The sequence below is a fragment of the Theobroma umbraticum genome, unplaced genomic scaffold (genome assembly GCF_002168275.2).
Source record: "Theobroma umbraticum cultivar Fairchild unplaced genomic scaffold, ASM216827v3 scaffold_51.0, whole genome shotgun sequence".
Classification (NCBI taxonomy): Eukaryota; Viridiplantae; Streptophyta; class Magnoliopsida; order Malvales; family Malvaceae; genus Theobroma; species Theobroma umbraticum.
The window spans coordinates 3,758,323-3,773,491 of NW_018397260.1; the positions used below are offsets into that span (position 1 = coordinate 3,758,323).

Below are 15,169 nucleotides of genomic sequence, written 5' to 3' on the forward strand. Positions count from 1 at the left end.
GCGGTGTTCTCCCATTTAGCCATTTTTGTGAAAATCTTGTCATTCTGCATCTTGAAAATGGCCATCGTTGTTGAATAGAATGCGTGGCTTCCCCATGCTGAAGTTCAGTACCTTGGCATTCATGTTGTACTTAATTTCTCCATCATATAGTAGCTTCCTGATGTAGTGCTCTATGTCTGAACCAATGAGACGTAGAGTGTACTCTGTCAATGGTGCACCCTGCTTGCAATATAATACATTACTTCTCTTCAGAGCAGAAACATCCGGCATATCTAAAGAAATGGAAAGGCTGTTATGCATGATCCCTATAATCCCTTAATTATTGAATGAGACGGAACAAAGTATATTTGCATTTTTTGATAAATAAATAAGCTGATTTGGATTCAAGGTAATCTATTCTTGGTTCCTGCAGCAAGATAATTATCCCTTGGGGCTATGGATATCCTAGTCCTGACTGAAAACGAAGTTATTGAGTTACTCAACATCAGGAGTAAGAAATTTAGAGTGGATTACCTCGTAGTGATCCACAAGCTCTTGGAAGTAAGAATAAACTTTGTTGCAAGTTTCAGGAGTCCACACGAACTCATCAGTAGGGTCAAGTATAGGTGAGTTTTCCATCTGCGTCTGATCGAACTCAGAGGTCTCTGGATCAATGTAGGCGGCATAGATTCTGACGTGCCGCGTGACACTGCTGAGCCACTGCCCTCCGTATTCTTTGCTCATGTTTTTGCTCTTTACATTCAGTTGCGGTTCCACTGGCCTCGGTTGTGTACTTTGTTGCTTCACCTTCTCTTGCTCTTCTTGCACTACTGCTTCCTGTGCTTCTTCTCCTACTTGAGCTTGCTGTTGAGCTGAAACTGAAACAACCCTCGGCTTTCTCAAATCTCTTTTTCCCCTACCCCAACCCAGCATGGAGAATTTAGTGCAAGCCATGTAAGAGGAAGTTGCAGCCATGATTGAAATCTTTAGGCTGAGTGGATTTTACTCTGATACTCCTTGTTGTTTTAATTTATATATATATTCAGAAATTGCTTTTGAGGACCCCTGTTTTTGTTAAATTCATTTTGAGCCATGTAAAATTTGATCCATTGGTTTTGTGGATAAGGCTTCTTGTTTTCATATCGGGGTGGATGTGGTGGAGAGACAAAGAAAAGTGCCGGCCATGAATTGGACAATTGGCCTTTTGGCAATCTCCCTCCTAACCGTCAATCTGACGTTTATGGCTTAAAATCAAATCAAAAAATGCATCATCACATGACAAAGTTAATGGTGAGGATCTCAAAAATCATTTTAACTGAGGGAAGGGGTCAAAGTAAGGATCTCTTAGCTACTTACTACACACAAAATGCATTTCTATCAGAGGTAGCCAATCCTACCAATGCCTAGCCCCCGGGGAACAACTAACCGCATTCAATATTTCAAACACAAACTTGGCTACTTGCTTGCTTGCACACGGAATATGATCAAAATCAGAACAACAATTTTATTTCCTCAAGCTTCTGTAACATTTCATTTCTAAATTCCTCCTGTTACAAGGTACTTAATACAAAAGGTATCGCCATGAAAAAAAGCAGGGAAAATTAAACTAAAGAAAAAAGGAAATAAAAGAGAGCCTATGGACACTAAATAATTCTGCAGCGGCAGAAAGCCAATATACATAAAAATTTGCTCACCCTATATACAGCATAGCATATTCAATTCCTCTATTGTAAGGCCGCATGCTTGACACTTGAACCTTCACTAACCAGAAATGATTCTGTCATCTTTACCTATTCATTATCCGAATAGGTTTGATTAACTCATCAAGATCATCCAACACTATATCTGAGGAATCATTGTCACCAAAGGTCGTTTGATCATTCATCAATTGATGAATTTCCCCAGTGTCGTCATCGCTAACATCAAGCCTAATGTAATCAGAGAATTTTCCATCAAAGAACATGTCATCATCATCTAGTGCCCGGTGGCTTTCAGGCACCATTCTTTTAGGCGCCAACATGTCAATACCAAAGTATCGCCTGTGAGCATTGTTATGTTTCATTGACCTTTTGCTTTTCTTTCCCTTGCTCTGGATTTTGGGGTGGTGAAGCTTGCATTTAGATCCTTGAGGACAGGACCCTGTTGCTTCAAAGTTGGGACAGACATAGCTGTGCTTCTTCCGGCACTGAGAGCAGAAATACATTCCATTTCACTTATTCAATGTTAGTGTGGTTTGTGTGTGCATTAGAGAAGAGAGTAGCTTAAAGAAATCTAAAACAACTGATGATGACGATTACTCACAGAACCTAAACATATTTCCAAGAAAAGGAAAAGGGCCAGGGGGGGTGGGGGGTTGATACATATAGGTGTAAAAATAAACTCAAGTTTACAAGTTGAATGTATAACAGATCATCATTACAAACTGCTTATTCAAGAATTTCCCAGAGAATTCAAGAAAATCCATATGAAAAATGTACATATGCAATGAAAACTGTATACCACAAGACCTTCAAGTACTGTCATCATTTCTTAGAAAAATGAACATGTGAATCAAATTAAAGTAAATATCAAAGCAACAACTTAAACAAATCTGGTTATGAAAGTTTGGCAGGTCAGAGAGTACACAAAGTTGAAAGATTTTCTTTTTGTTTTCAAAAGTTGAGAACAAAATGTTACCCTATTTTTTAAAAGTAAATTTCAACAATTTTCTAATATTAATTATTACGACCAGTGTAAACCAACCAAGAGAATGCAAGACAAAAGATATCTGTATAACATGATATTAAACAGGACATGGCAAATAAATGCAAACAATTACTTTCAAAATGATATGGCACTACCTCGTTACCATCAGCACAATAGCCCCTAAGAAATCCTTCGCAAGTAGAGGCATTTGGATTCACATGTACATGTCTATAAGGACAATTTTCATTTGTGCACAAACCTGCCAGTAATTTTGTCAGAATTCTGCGTTCATGCAATTAGATATAAGAAAAGCACAATCTACAAAAAGAACACCTTGCAAAAAATATGAACAATCAGGCATTCTTTCCGGAATGACCTGCACAAGAATCCAAAGGATAGATGTTAGTCATAAAACTCAACACCCGGCGGAACGTCAAGTCAACCAGATAAGTTCTGAACCTTATGAGTCAATTTGCAGCTGGGATTTGAACATAGACCCTTGAGAAATTTTGTGCATACAGCAATTTTGGAAGGATCATGAATATAGGGACACTTTCCATCATCTTTGTTGCATTTTCCAAATCTTGTGAAAAATTGACAGTACTTCCGCTTTTTAACCAATCGTAACCTAGCAGTGTGCAAGCTCCATCGAACTTTCTCGCTTGCCAAAACACGAGTGCGTTTCTTTGGATCTCTAACAAGCTGGTTACCATTGCCAATTCGAACATACCTGCAGATGGAGTTCATTTTAATTTCATATATTCTAAGTAATTCATTCAATTTAATGTTTTATGACATGGAACGTCAACATACTCATCATTCCCAATCACTAATCTCCTTGGGACATAAGTTTTTTTGGTACTGTTTTCTGATAGGTGACCACTGGAGCACGACGACTCGTCATCTACACAGAAAGTAAATGGAGTTATAAGCGCATTACAAAACTTTAAGAAAAAGGACATCAACATCAGCTTCGACTTTAGGTTAGAAAAAGGACATCAACATCAGCTTCGACTTTAGGTTCTGATCAGAAACTAATAGAGAAAAGTAATAAACACCACAATCATGTGTTTTTCTGCAACAAAATTTCTAAACAGATTATGAGGAGTCCCAAACAAGCACTTTGATACAGCAATACCAAGCCTTGCTCCATAAGAATATGGTCACATTCCATCAACTTGGTGAGCAAGTAATCTGATGTTTCTTCATTTATGCTACCAACAAACCCAACACAAACTGTCTCTTTCTCATCATTTAACAATCAGAGAAAAGCATACATAACTTTCATTTGATAAACATGGCTGTTCAATTCATCTTCTACCAAGCTAGCGTCCCAGAAAAATTAACCAGTGTTGGAAATCAAAGAGGGGTAAGCATAAAACTTAGTCTCTGAAGCATTAATCGCAACTGTGCTTCCCAAAATTAAAAAATGCAAACTTGCACGTCAGAAAATTTACCTACAGCCTCTTCCTGTTCATCATCCTCCAAATTAAACTTGTTGAAACCCAAATGACGGAATTTCATACTAACAAACTGGATTTACTCAGAGAAAAAGAACATGGTACTAATTCTAATACCAAAAAAGTTACTGCAATCTCAAAACAATACATGAATCATCTATGTAGTCTTACATAAATGCAAATATAGTCACACCACAGGAAACAGAAAGTTGCATTCAGTAGGAACAAAAATCTTTCCGATAAATGCAACTACACATCCTCAAAGAAGCTTTTGATTGAATCCCACTCAATGGTTGCCCTCACTTGGATCCATCAGCCTTGTTAAAGGCCATGGGAAAAATGGATTCTTGTCAATGAGATTGACTCACTTATCAATCAACTAGAGGATGTCAATTTCCAGCATGTCCTTAGAGAGGGTTTGCTGATTCTTTGGCAAAGTATGGTGTAGATAAGGAGACAATGTTCTTGGCATGGTGGTGATCTGTTACATTGTGAATGATGAAATGGCAGAGATGGTTTATTGATTCTGTCTATCAGTTGATGCAGCCTTTTGCTTTGCTTGTTTGTTTTGGTTGGTCTGATTCAGCTTGTGTTATTGATACTTTTATTGCTCTGATATAACTTGAGTACCTCGCTAGTCTGTAGCTGCTTATGTCTTTTATCGTTTGTCTCTTGTTTTTTTTCTGGGATTTTACGATACAGAATCCAGGTGTAACTCTTTGTATTTTGATAGGAAAATATGAGGCAGTATATGTACTGACAGTCATGTAGGTATTGATTTTGTACGGGTTTATGTTGCAGACAGCTCCATCTTGGATCTGCTCTTCTCATGCTGGTTTCCCCAGCTTTTACCCATTTTGGGACATTCAATAAAATCTCATTATAATTGAGCCAAAAAAAACATCTGCCACTATGTGTTCAATTTCTATTAGGTTTACTTGCAACCACATTTGGAGTTAAAATAAACATAAACAAGGGACCTAAAAACCACAATGAGATAAATCAAGAGTGGAGAACCTGATATCCTCTGAAGGGAATGCCTTGAAGAATCCATTTTGTAGCGCACTGAACCAATGCGGAATACACGTTCGCCTACAATATCAAATATTTACATGAAACATTTCACTGAGGCATCCTTTTCAAAACCATTAGATATAATGCTTTTACTTCACAAAGTCCGAAAAAAATTTTTGTTATGTACCAGACCAAGATCATTAATTGGCCTACCTGGCCGAAGGTCAGTACCATGAACAACCTTATGACAAGAGTAACTTCTTTTGCCTGTCCCAGAAACAGTGCCCTTCTGTTCTCTTTTCTTTCTTTCTGCTTCAGCAACTGCTAGTGTAGCTTCCTATTAAACAGTAACAGAAATTTTTAAGAACAAAGCCTAGACTTCTGTCATACTTCAGTTTTCAAATATATACGGAAGACTAGTAGATGACACACCCTACCTCATTAGCTTTCCTCGAATTCCTTTCAATGGATTTCGACCATTTCAAACTAGAACCACCAACACTAAACACCTTTGATTTCCTAATTGAAAATCCATTAATCGACCTGGTGTAAACAGTATTTCTCTTTCTCGATAGCAGCATCTTTCGACTGCAAAAGAAAATTAATTTACTATTTTCTTGAACAACATACACAGGTGCATAACTAAAACAAGAAGCTACTGAAATAGGAATTATACCTGATTGTAGACAAAGAACTATTGCAGGAAGAAACTGAGTTTAACTTTAAGCTTCTCCGGTATGTCATTCTTTTCCAAGGAAACAGTTGAGGAAGGACCTTTGGACAACGTAGTGAATTGCCATCATTATTTGAATGCCTTGCACTATGCAGAGTCCAGACCAGAGAGAATTTGGAAGGTTTATGGCCCTTTCCTACGACTGCAAAAGGACTAGTAATTCAAGCCTTTGCCTAACTAATGATCAAGCCAAAAAAGTAATGAAACTTGCTGCAACCAAGTTCCAGTTTCATCCATTTGACTTTGTCATGACTTTAATACAGCGAGGTTGATGGCCATAATAACATATTTAGAGGGCCACAAAATTCCAATAACTAGCTACAACTAATAGTCATAATGTAGTACAAATTATTTTAAAAGATTGCTAATAATTCATAGAAGTGTGTACTAGAGACTTGACAAGTTGGCAGAGGCAACATAAGTCCTTAACTAAAACTAATAAAGCTAGCTTCTTTACATCTTTCTGTCACCAAGGAAAAAGCAAAAATTGGTGGGGGAGAGGGTGGCTAAAATTTGATAAAAACAAACATAGGCAACTAGAATCCATAAAAGGAGGCAAATTGGGTGGAAAAAAGTAACATTGAAAATTAGCATAAGAAACTAGTTATACATATAGTTTGCAGGCAGCCATCTCTCATGATTTTTAGTGCATAAAATTCCAACGGGCAAGTAGTCATTTGTCTAAAGACATGGCTAGCACCAGTCGACTCCCATCAAACTGGAAAAAACCTACAATTGCAAGTGCTGAAGAAAACAAACATAAAAATTATAGCCAACAGAGACAACTAGGCGAACCAAGGTGGAAGAAGACATGTCATTTTTATGCTTCATGGATAGAAACTAGGCAGAATAAGTCATAAAAAGTTAAGCCATGTCTAAAAGCTACTTTCAGTGTTCAATAAAATGCACATAAAACAAAAAAACACAATTGTCAAGTACAAAGAATAAAAGATTATGCTAACCGAAAAAGCATGAATGCATACCTTTATTAGATTGCCTCTTACCAACAGTTCTACTGGGCATAACCTTAGCAGCCACTTGTCCCACTGAACTGGTTCTGTCGTCGGACATGGCAACTGCCTGCTTGATGTGACTCTCAAGGGCAGTCCTAATTAGTTGGTTTTTGCTTTTCTTATAGTAGCCATCGGAGGGAGCAGAAAAGTTTTGATTCTTATCAGCATTGAGAATAGAGGTACGACCACATTCTGAAGTTGCAACCAACTGATTTGATTTTGGCTTTACATATGTTACCAGTTTTGCATTTGAAGGGACCAAGTTGCTTTCACTTTGCTCAGTCAATTCTTCCAAATTGTTAACTGAACCATTTTGATTTAGAGTTTCAAAAGTCTTCAGTCCATCCTCTGGGGAATTGAGCACATCACTAATTTCCATAGAACTGGCATGATTTATTGTCGTTTCACAGCAATCACTAATAGAAGGCTCTGCTAATGGGGACGATGTACACTCTCCTGATGAGTATGAAGTACAATTTGGTACTTTGGAGACACTAGGTAAGGGGGGTGTTGTTGGCCTCTCAAAAGAGGTATTTGCACCTCCGGTTCTCAAGTCAACAGCACCAACTCTACTACTGGGTCCTGTGCCCTTCTTCACTTCATCCGTAGCCCCAGGGTTCATCCAGTAAACAGATGAACTCAAAGAAAGAGACCCCTGGGGAAGAGCAGGAACTGCAACAGGTTTTCTGACCAGACTGTTACCTTTACGAATGTAAGAAGTACTTTGGAAAAATGCAGCCTTTCTTGGCATCTGCCTTTGCAAAGGATTGGCACTTGAGGAAGGTTTATTTCCTGACAGAGGAGAGGCCGAAGAATTATTGGTTCGATGCCATGTCCGGGGCTTTGTGATATTGGTAGAAGATGTTGTATTCTTGGAAGCAGAAAAAACATATGATGAGCGAGCAGGATAACTCTTGGGAACAACATGACTAAGAAGGTTTTTCCTCCCACGTGTTGCTTTCGAATCATGTGATGGTAACAAAACTGCCTTCCCAGCAACAGATTGATTGGTTTGAATTGCATCATTTGACTTCAAAATAGTTTTGCTATGCTGTGAATATGACACAAGGGCAGATATGTTGCAAGCACCTTCAGCCATAGGCTTATCATCCAAAAATTTTTCATCACCAAAAGCCTGCTTTTCTGATTGTTGGCAGAGAGGTGCTTTGCAAGTTGATGTGCTTATAACAAAGTTATCATGGTTATAGGGAGAACCCACATCAGATACAATATCAGGTGCAGGCATTACTTCATCATTGGAGTTGGTAGCAGAAACTTCATTGGCATCAACACCAAAAACCAAAGAATTCAATGCAGAAGGTAAATCATCCTTCAGAGGAAAATGATTGTCATCTTCCACATCTGTGCTAGGCAACCTCTGATCTAAGCTGGAAGACATATGTTCTGGAGTAATTCTGCATTGACTTACCTCACTAGAAATAAATTTTTGCTCCTCTGCAGTACCCACAGGCACTTTTCCCTTGTCATCACCTTCAATATCCATAGAACCAATTTGATGATTATTTTGAGCAGAAACTTGTGTTGCAGTTGATAACTGGTCACCTCCCAACTTTAACAGATGAAGGCATGGGGAACTTGGAGCAACTGACTCAACAAAAGCTGAACAAGGATCAATCCTTGGGTGATCAATCTGGTAAGCATCTCTAAAAAAGCCAACAGCCTGAGAAGGTCCAACCACTGCACTGTTTACAAGCAATAAATCAATCCCCTCCTTATGAAGACCATCTATGCTTGATACTGTAACTTCCTGTTCCAATTGCAATTGATCTTCAGTAAAATTGGAAGGTAGTTGTACAGCAGATTTAGAAATATTGGAAACTGCAACATCCTGGTTGATTACAGATGCAGTCACACCAGAACTGGAGGTAGAGATTTTTCTCTTTTTGTTCTCTGGAGACTTTCCATCAGCACTAGCACTCACCTCTCGGAAGGTATCAAGCCACCCAAAACCACTAACCATAACTTCAGGAGGAGTGGAATTTACGCCAGATGTAATTATTGTCGTGTCCAGACAATTTGCAGAGGTAAGCACATCTGCAGATCCTGCAGTGCATTCTAGTGATTCCATGGCATTGGGGATTCTTTCTGCTCCAGAATTCCCAAGTGACAGCGTGGAAGGAACAAGGTGTTTAACAAAATCATCACCTATTTCACAGTTGCTCTCCCCTAAATTAACATAACCAATATCAGGAGTGTGGATTGTACTTCTGTTATGGTTGGAGCAGTCTGCATAGATAGAACCACTGTTAATTTGAGTTTCCTCTGAGCATGGCAAATGGGGCATTTTGTTGCTTCCTGCAGAACAATTAGCTTCCGGCAATCTCCCAGTAGTACCATCCTCAACTACTGGATTGCCAGGAGTAGCACAAACCTGCTTGCTACCAGAATTCACATTGCCAATGTCACAAGCAATATTTATCTCCTGGCTGTTAGATGAACCACATTCAAAACCAGGGGCGCCATGCATTGCAACAGATGAGCTACCTATATCTACCATATCCTCATGGACATTGATGTCCTCAGATCTTAACAAGCCATCATTGTTATTTTCACTATGGTAAAACTGTTTGTTAATATCTTCAACACTAAAAGTGCGAGATGGAATACTTTCATTTAGTGTTTCAGCATGGTCCTCCTTGATATTTGAAACGATACGCAGGCCAAAGCCAGAATTATCAGAATTAACAAAACCCTGATCAACTTTACTCTCTTCATGACCTGAAGAACCCAAAGACAAAGTTGAGCTGTTCCTCTTTCTCTTAATCTTAGGTGCAACTGAACTACCTGGATCAACATCACTGCCAACTTCCTTTGAGACTACGTCTTTTAATGCTTCAGTCACTTTCTCATTTTCAAGAAGCAGAGCTGATTCTTTAGGACAACACTCCAAACCAACAGCACCAGCTGAACACCCAGCAGCAGAAGCAATTTTCATTTTAGGAGGTGTAACACTCTTGTCAGCCACAGAGAGAGCAGATAAGCAATAAGTCGAGGTATCTGCCTTAACAGGTTGATCACAACTCTTTGGTGATTTTGAATTTGCCAAATTCAAGGGAGAATTGGTCACCTTTTTCTCCATTTTCCTCACAATTTTTTTCTTCTTGGTAGCTTTGAGAGAGGATGGTTTACCAACACTAGCACCACTTTTACCTGAAAGAGTGCTTTTAAGTGTACCTTCCACTTTATTCTCTCTAATTGAAACATTGTCCCTGTTAGAACAAGTTTGCAACCCACTATCCCTCATATTACCAATACAAGGAATTGTACCTTTCCCCTCCAATGATTCTGGTTTCTTGTCAGTAATTGGGGTATCTTCAGTAACACATGTCAAATCATCCAATTTTACAGTAACCCTACTAGATCTTTCGAGCTTACCATTTCTAAGCGGAACATTGGTCCTTTTTGAACAAGGCTTTGTAACACCATCATGCACGTTACCAATACCAGAAGACTTAACTTTTCCCACAGACTGCTTAGAGTCCTCAGAACCAGAACCACCATTCAACACAGAAGTAGAAACATCTAATTTTGCACTACTCTCATTGGCCTTGTCAAATATCATAACTTTCCTAATTTTGCTAGTCCTAGGCTTCACATTCAAATCAGAAACTGGTGAAGAACTAGAAGGAGTCACAATTGCCTTAGCCACCAATGAATTTGATTTAAAAGACACATCAAGCTCTACAGGGCTAACTTCTCTCTCCCTTTCTTCCAACCCATGATCCGAATGTAAGACCAAATCTTTTCCTCTAAAAGTACCAGTTTTCCCTTCATTATTATACCCCAAATAATGTGATCTCTCATCTTCCCTATTCCTATGATTCTGTTGTGCCTTTTGAATCCTCAGTAAAGCACTCTGTTTCTGCATTTGCTTCCTTGGAGCCCGATTAAACTCATGGCTATCCTCTCTACGACTTCCCCTATCACTAAACCTCTCCAATTCTGAATCCTGATAATAATCAATTTTCCTCGAGAAAATCCTCATCTCATCTCTTTCATTAATCTCATTATTTCCATTATCAATCAACTGATCACGTACATGTGAACCCCATCTCACGTTTTCAGCAACCTTATGATAAAAACCTGAATTATTCGAGTTTGATTCAAATCCCATAGAAACAATCCCAACATCCCTAGAAGCTCTATCAGGAATCCAATTATCACTATAAACCCTACCAAGTTCCGGTCTTTCTCTCAGATTCAACTCGAGAGCTCTATACCTAGAACTTCCCTCTACATCATGTCTAAACCTGTCAACCGCCGAAGAGACAGGTCTCCGATCAAACTGATGATAATGGGCCTCCCGATCCAAACTGGAAACGGAATGGGGCCTGGATGCCCGATTTTCGGGCCAGTACTCAGGGCGGGCATCGAATTCGGGCAACCGCCGTTGAGGGAAATCGTGGAATTGGTGAGAAACATTGTTAGGGTTAGCGTTAGAATTGAAATTGGGATTGAAAGCGTATTGAGGATGTTGAGGGTTGTACGGGTGATGATTAGGATGCTGCTGACGCGGCACTGAAGGTGGTGGGGCAGGGAGAGGGTGATATGGTTGCTGTTGCGGCTGCTTTGGTGGAGGAGGGAGCGGAGCAAGTTGTGGCGGAGGCTGAGGTGGAGGGACGGGGTAGAGGGAAGGGTAGAGATTGTTAGGACTTTGTTGATAGGGTGGAGCATGAGGAGGGGGAGGGGGAGGGGGAGGCGAAAGAAGGTGAAGAGGAGGAGAGAGAGGGGCGTACCTGGTGTGGTTGTTTTGTCGGTGGTGGTGGTGGTGGTGGTGGTGATGGTGGTTGACGTAGGAGGAGGGATCCATGTTCTGCCAGTTCGGGCTTTTGCTTTCCTGATTCTGGACTTGCACAAGTCTCCTCCTCTTTATGGGGATAGCTTTTTTTTTTTTCCTTTTTTTATGTTTATAAATTTATGTTGTATACTTACTCATAGGTCCATAGCTATGGCAAACGGCTCAGCTCCAAATTTAGTATTCTTTTTAGTTCGTGTAATAGATAAAAATACTGTAAAATAATTATTTTATAAACATAGAATAAAATGATAATAAAATAAATAGTTATTATTAAATTTAATATGACATATGAAATAAAATAAAAAAAATTATTATGACTTATTACTGTATTTAGTTGATTAAAATAAGTTTGAAATAATAAAATAAAAGATAAAACTTAAAAATATCTTTTATTATATATTATTATTTAGTTTTATTTTATTTTTTAAATATTAATATTTTATTTATAATATAACCATTAATATTATAAAATATTAATATATTATTTATAATTTAAATGTTATTATAATTGTTTATTTTATTTTATTTTTAAATATTAATAATTTATAATTTATTAAAAGTATTAATATTTAATTATTTACATATTAATATTTTGTTTATAATTTAATTGCTGAAATTTTAAAATATTAATATTTTATTTATAATTTAAATATAATTATCATTAAAATATTAATACTTTTAATAAATTTTAAATTCACAATATTTTTTAATATATAATTGAAAACTTAAACTTTTTATTATTATAAGATTTATTTTCATCAAAAACAAAAATACTTTTTATATAAATTAGTAAAATTTATACCAAAAGACACGTTTAAGTATTTTTTTCTTTTTTAATCATTTAATTTTTATTTTTAATAAACTTTAAATTTTTAATAATTTATTTATAATTAAAATATTATATAAGTTTAAGTTTGGAAGTTTTGAAAGAAAATAAAAAACATTTTAACCTAAAATGCTTTGGATTCTATTCTTATGGATGTAGAATAGCTAATACCAGTGAAGAGATGGTATTAACTATTCCAAGGCTTTATAAGATTTTGAGAAATAGTCATTTCTAAATACAAACCAAACAGGAGGAGAAAAATTTTGAAAAATCTATTCCTTCAACCAAACATGAAATTACTTCTTATTCTAGTTATATATGAGACTCTTGAATTGTTTTGAATTATTTTAATTACTATGTGTTTATTTAATAGTTTATACAAATTTTGATTTATTTTTTAAATATAATTTAATTGATAAGTAAAAACATTTCTACTGTTTTTATATAGGAAAATTCTTAATAACTATTCTTTTAAAATCTTAATTCTCTTTAGATCGAAATCATAAATAAAGTTTTTATCCTTTTCTACTTTACAAAAACAATTAGATTCAATAAAATTATCAAAATATAAAATATTAATGTGATTTGGAGAAGACAATGATCATGTAAGCTTGTTATTAGGAATGAATATACTATTGACATTAAATAGTAGTTTTAATTGTTAATACTTGCGTAACCTTTGGGGAAATTTCTTATATTATAATCGATTTAAACCATTGATCATTCAATAAAGTTGTTCATACTTTTTCATCACCTATGTTACCAAAAGTTAAAATAACTAGAGTTGCATCACTATTATAAACTTAATTTTTCAGGATAATAGCAAGTATTTTCATCTTAATAAATAAAAACTCTGAAATTAAGCGTATTTAGGCAAAAATAATGCAAATGAAAGGTGACATATTGAGGATAAAAGTTTTATATATATTTATTTAAATGTTTATTGTAAAAATTATCAATTATGTTATTTTTTTATTATATAAGAAGAGTGAGAATTTCAATTTTAAATTATAACAACCATTATCATTGATATAAAATCATTTATCTTTTCAAAGGGTTAAGGTTTATAATTTTGATTAGAAAAAAAAAATGTAATTTTGAACCGTCCCTCCCCATTGGGCCTTATCTTGCTCAATTGTAGAAGTTTGTAGTAAAGCAGCCCATATTTCAACTCTCAAGCCCAATTACCCAAATCCAGTCTCCACTGCTGCTTTTGTATAATCATGTGGGAAATGATGAGCCCAGTTACGCGATGTCATGTAGATGTTTCAACTAAACAAATAATTAAATGTTTTAATTTTACATAAATCTTCAAAAGTTTATAAACGTGAAAGTTGTACAGTTTATTAAATTAATTTTTTTAAAAAATAATAATTTAATCATTATCATTATTAATCTTTAATTAATGATAGGAAAATAATATTTTTAGATTTTTTTTTTGTAAATTTTAATTTGTCGATTTCAACTTTCTAACTCTCAAAATCATTACTAAAGATATATAATACTATCTTCTTAATTAAATTCATGAAAAAAAAATGATAATTTTAATTGAGTAATGATAAAGGCAAATTACATTAAAGTACAATCTAATAAAAACAAAATTCAAATGAAAATACTGTTAGTCAATTTGAAATAATTCTTCATTTTCATTCACGTAAGTCTATAAATTATGAATTCATGTTCTTAACTCAAAAAAATACTTAATAAGTAATAAAAAATTTATATTTATATATCTAAAAACTCATTTCATATTTTATTAACGTGAAATTTATGATACTGACCATTTCAACCAAAGCAAGAAGTACAGTAGACTTCATATGCATTTGGCAACCCAATAATCAGCATGGCCAAGAGCCATTAAAAAAATTTCCTATTCAAAATTGGAGAGGTTAATGACCCATCAATTTCCTTTCCAAATCTTTAAGGTACAACAGGTGGATGTGCCTTGGGGGAAGAACACGGGCTGCCGTGACAACTGAAAACTTAGGGGGAAAATTGAATTGGATAGCAATGGAGATGGAGGTTGACCTTTACTTTATAATAATATATAGATAAAATGGTTTAGCTCTTTTCAATGACTTAAAAGAGATAAAGGTTTCATGGGTCGTAATGGAAGATGCTGATTGCAGCCTGAACATGAAAGTAGCTTGAATATACAATGTCTGTTTGAGAGGGGGAAAGGAAAGCCACATTAAATACCAATTGATTCAACAGTGATGGCCGTTAGCGTCTTAGTAGAAAGAGGAAGACTTGTACCATACGCGACGCCCTACTCTTTTAAGTTACAAATCACAAATAAAACGCTTAAATACTAACAAATGACTGTGTTTCCTCATATTGTTCATCAAGTTCTTATCTCTAAATTAGAAACAGTTCAGTACTTCGCATTCCTTTATTAAAGTGAGATTTGTTGGCAAGTATAAGTAATTGCCTTAACCAGGTGAGAAAGAATTGCAAAAACTGAGAAAAGGCCAAGCATTACTTGTGCTCACTTAACTAGGAAATGACATTGGCTTAAAAGGAGAAAGTCATGGGGAGGGGGGCGGAATGGGCAAGGAGCTGAGGAAATCAAAGTGTCGGTGGATACAGCGAGTGGAAGTGGACTCCCTAGGGTGGTTGTGGCTGTGGCTGTGGCATAAC

General features: G+C 36.1%; 2 protein-coding genes across 2 annotated transcripts; both read right to left on the reverse strand.

Annotated features, from left to right (window-relative positions):
* Nucleotides 1-23: 23 nt before the first annotated feature.
* NDHM (subunit NDH-M of NAD(P)H:plastoquinone dehydrogenase complex) lies at nt 24-985 on the reverse strand. Its single transcript, XM_021428206.2, has 2 exons — nt 514-985; nt 24-219 (listed from the first exon to the last, which is right to left on the reverse strand). The coding sequence occupies exons 1-2, from the start codon at nt 952-954 to the stop codon at nt 40-42; spliced, it is 621 nt and encodes a 206-aa protein (XP_021283881.1). The 5' UTR covers nt 955-985; the 3' UTR covers nt 24-39.
* Nucleotides 986-1,481: 496 nt separating this feature from the next.
* Nucleotides 1,482-11,824, reverse strand: LOC110417398 (Zinc finger C-x8-C-x5-C-x3-H type family protein). The gene is given in 11 exon segments (XM_021429734.2): nt 1,482-1,768; nt 1,771-2,164; nt 2,820-2,923; nt 2,998-3,040; nt 3,124-3,394; nt 3,478-3,568; nt 5,142-5,216; nt 5,352-5,475; nt 5,576-5,726; nt 5,815-6,013; nt 6,855-11,824. Coding segments are annotated over 11 exon segments (6,378 nt in total). The 5' UTR covers nt 11,716-11,824; the 3' UTR covers nt 1,482-1,703.
* Between the last annotated feature and the right edge of the window lie 3,345 nt (nt 11,825-15,169).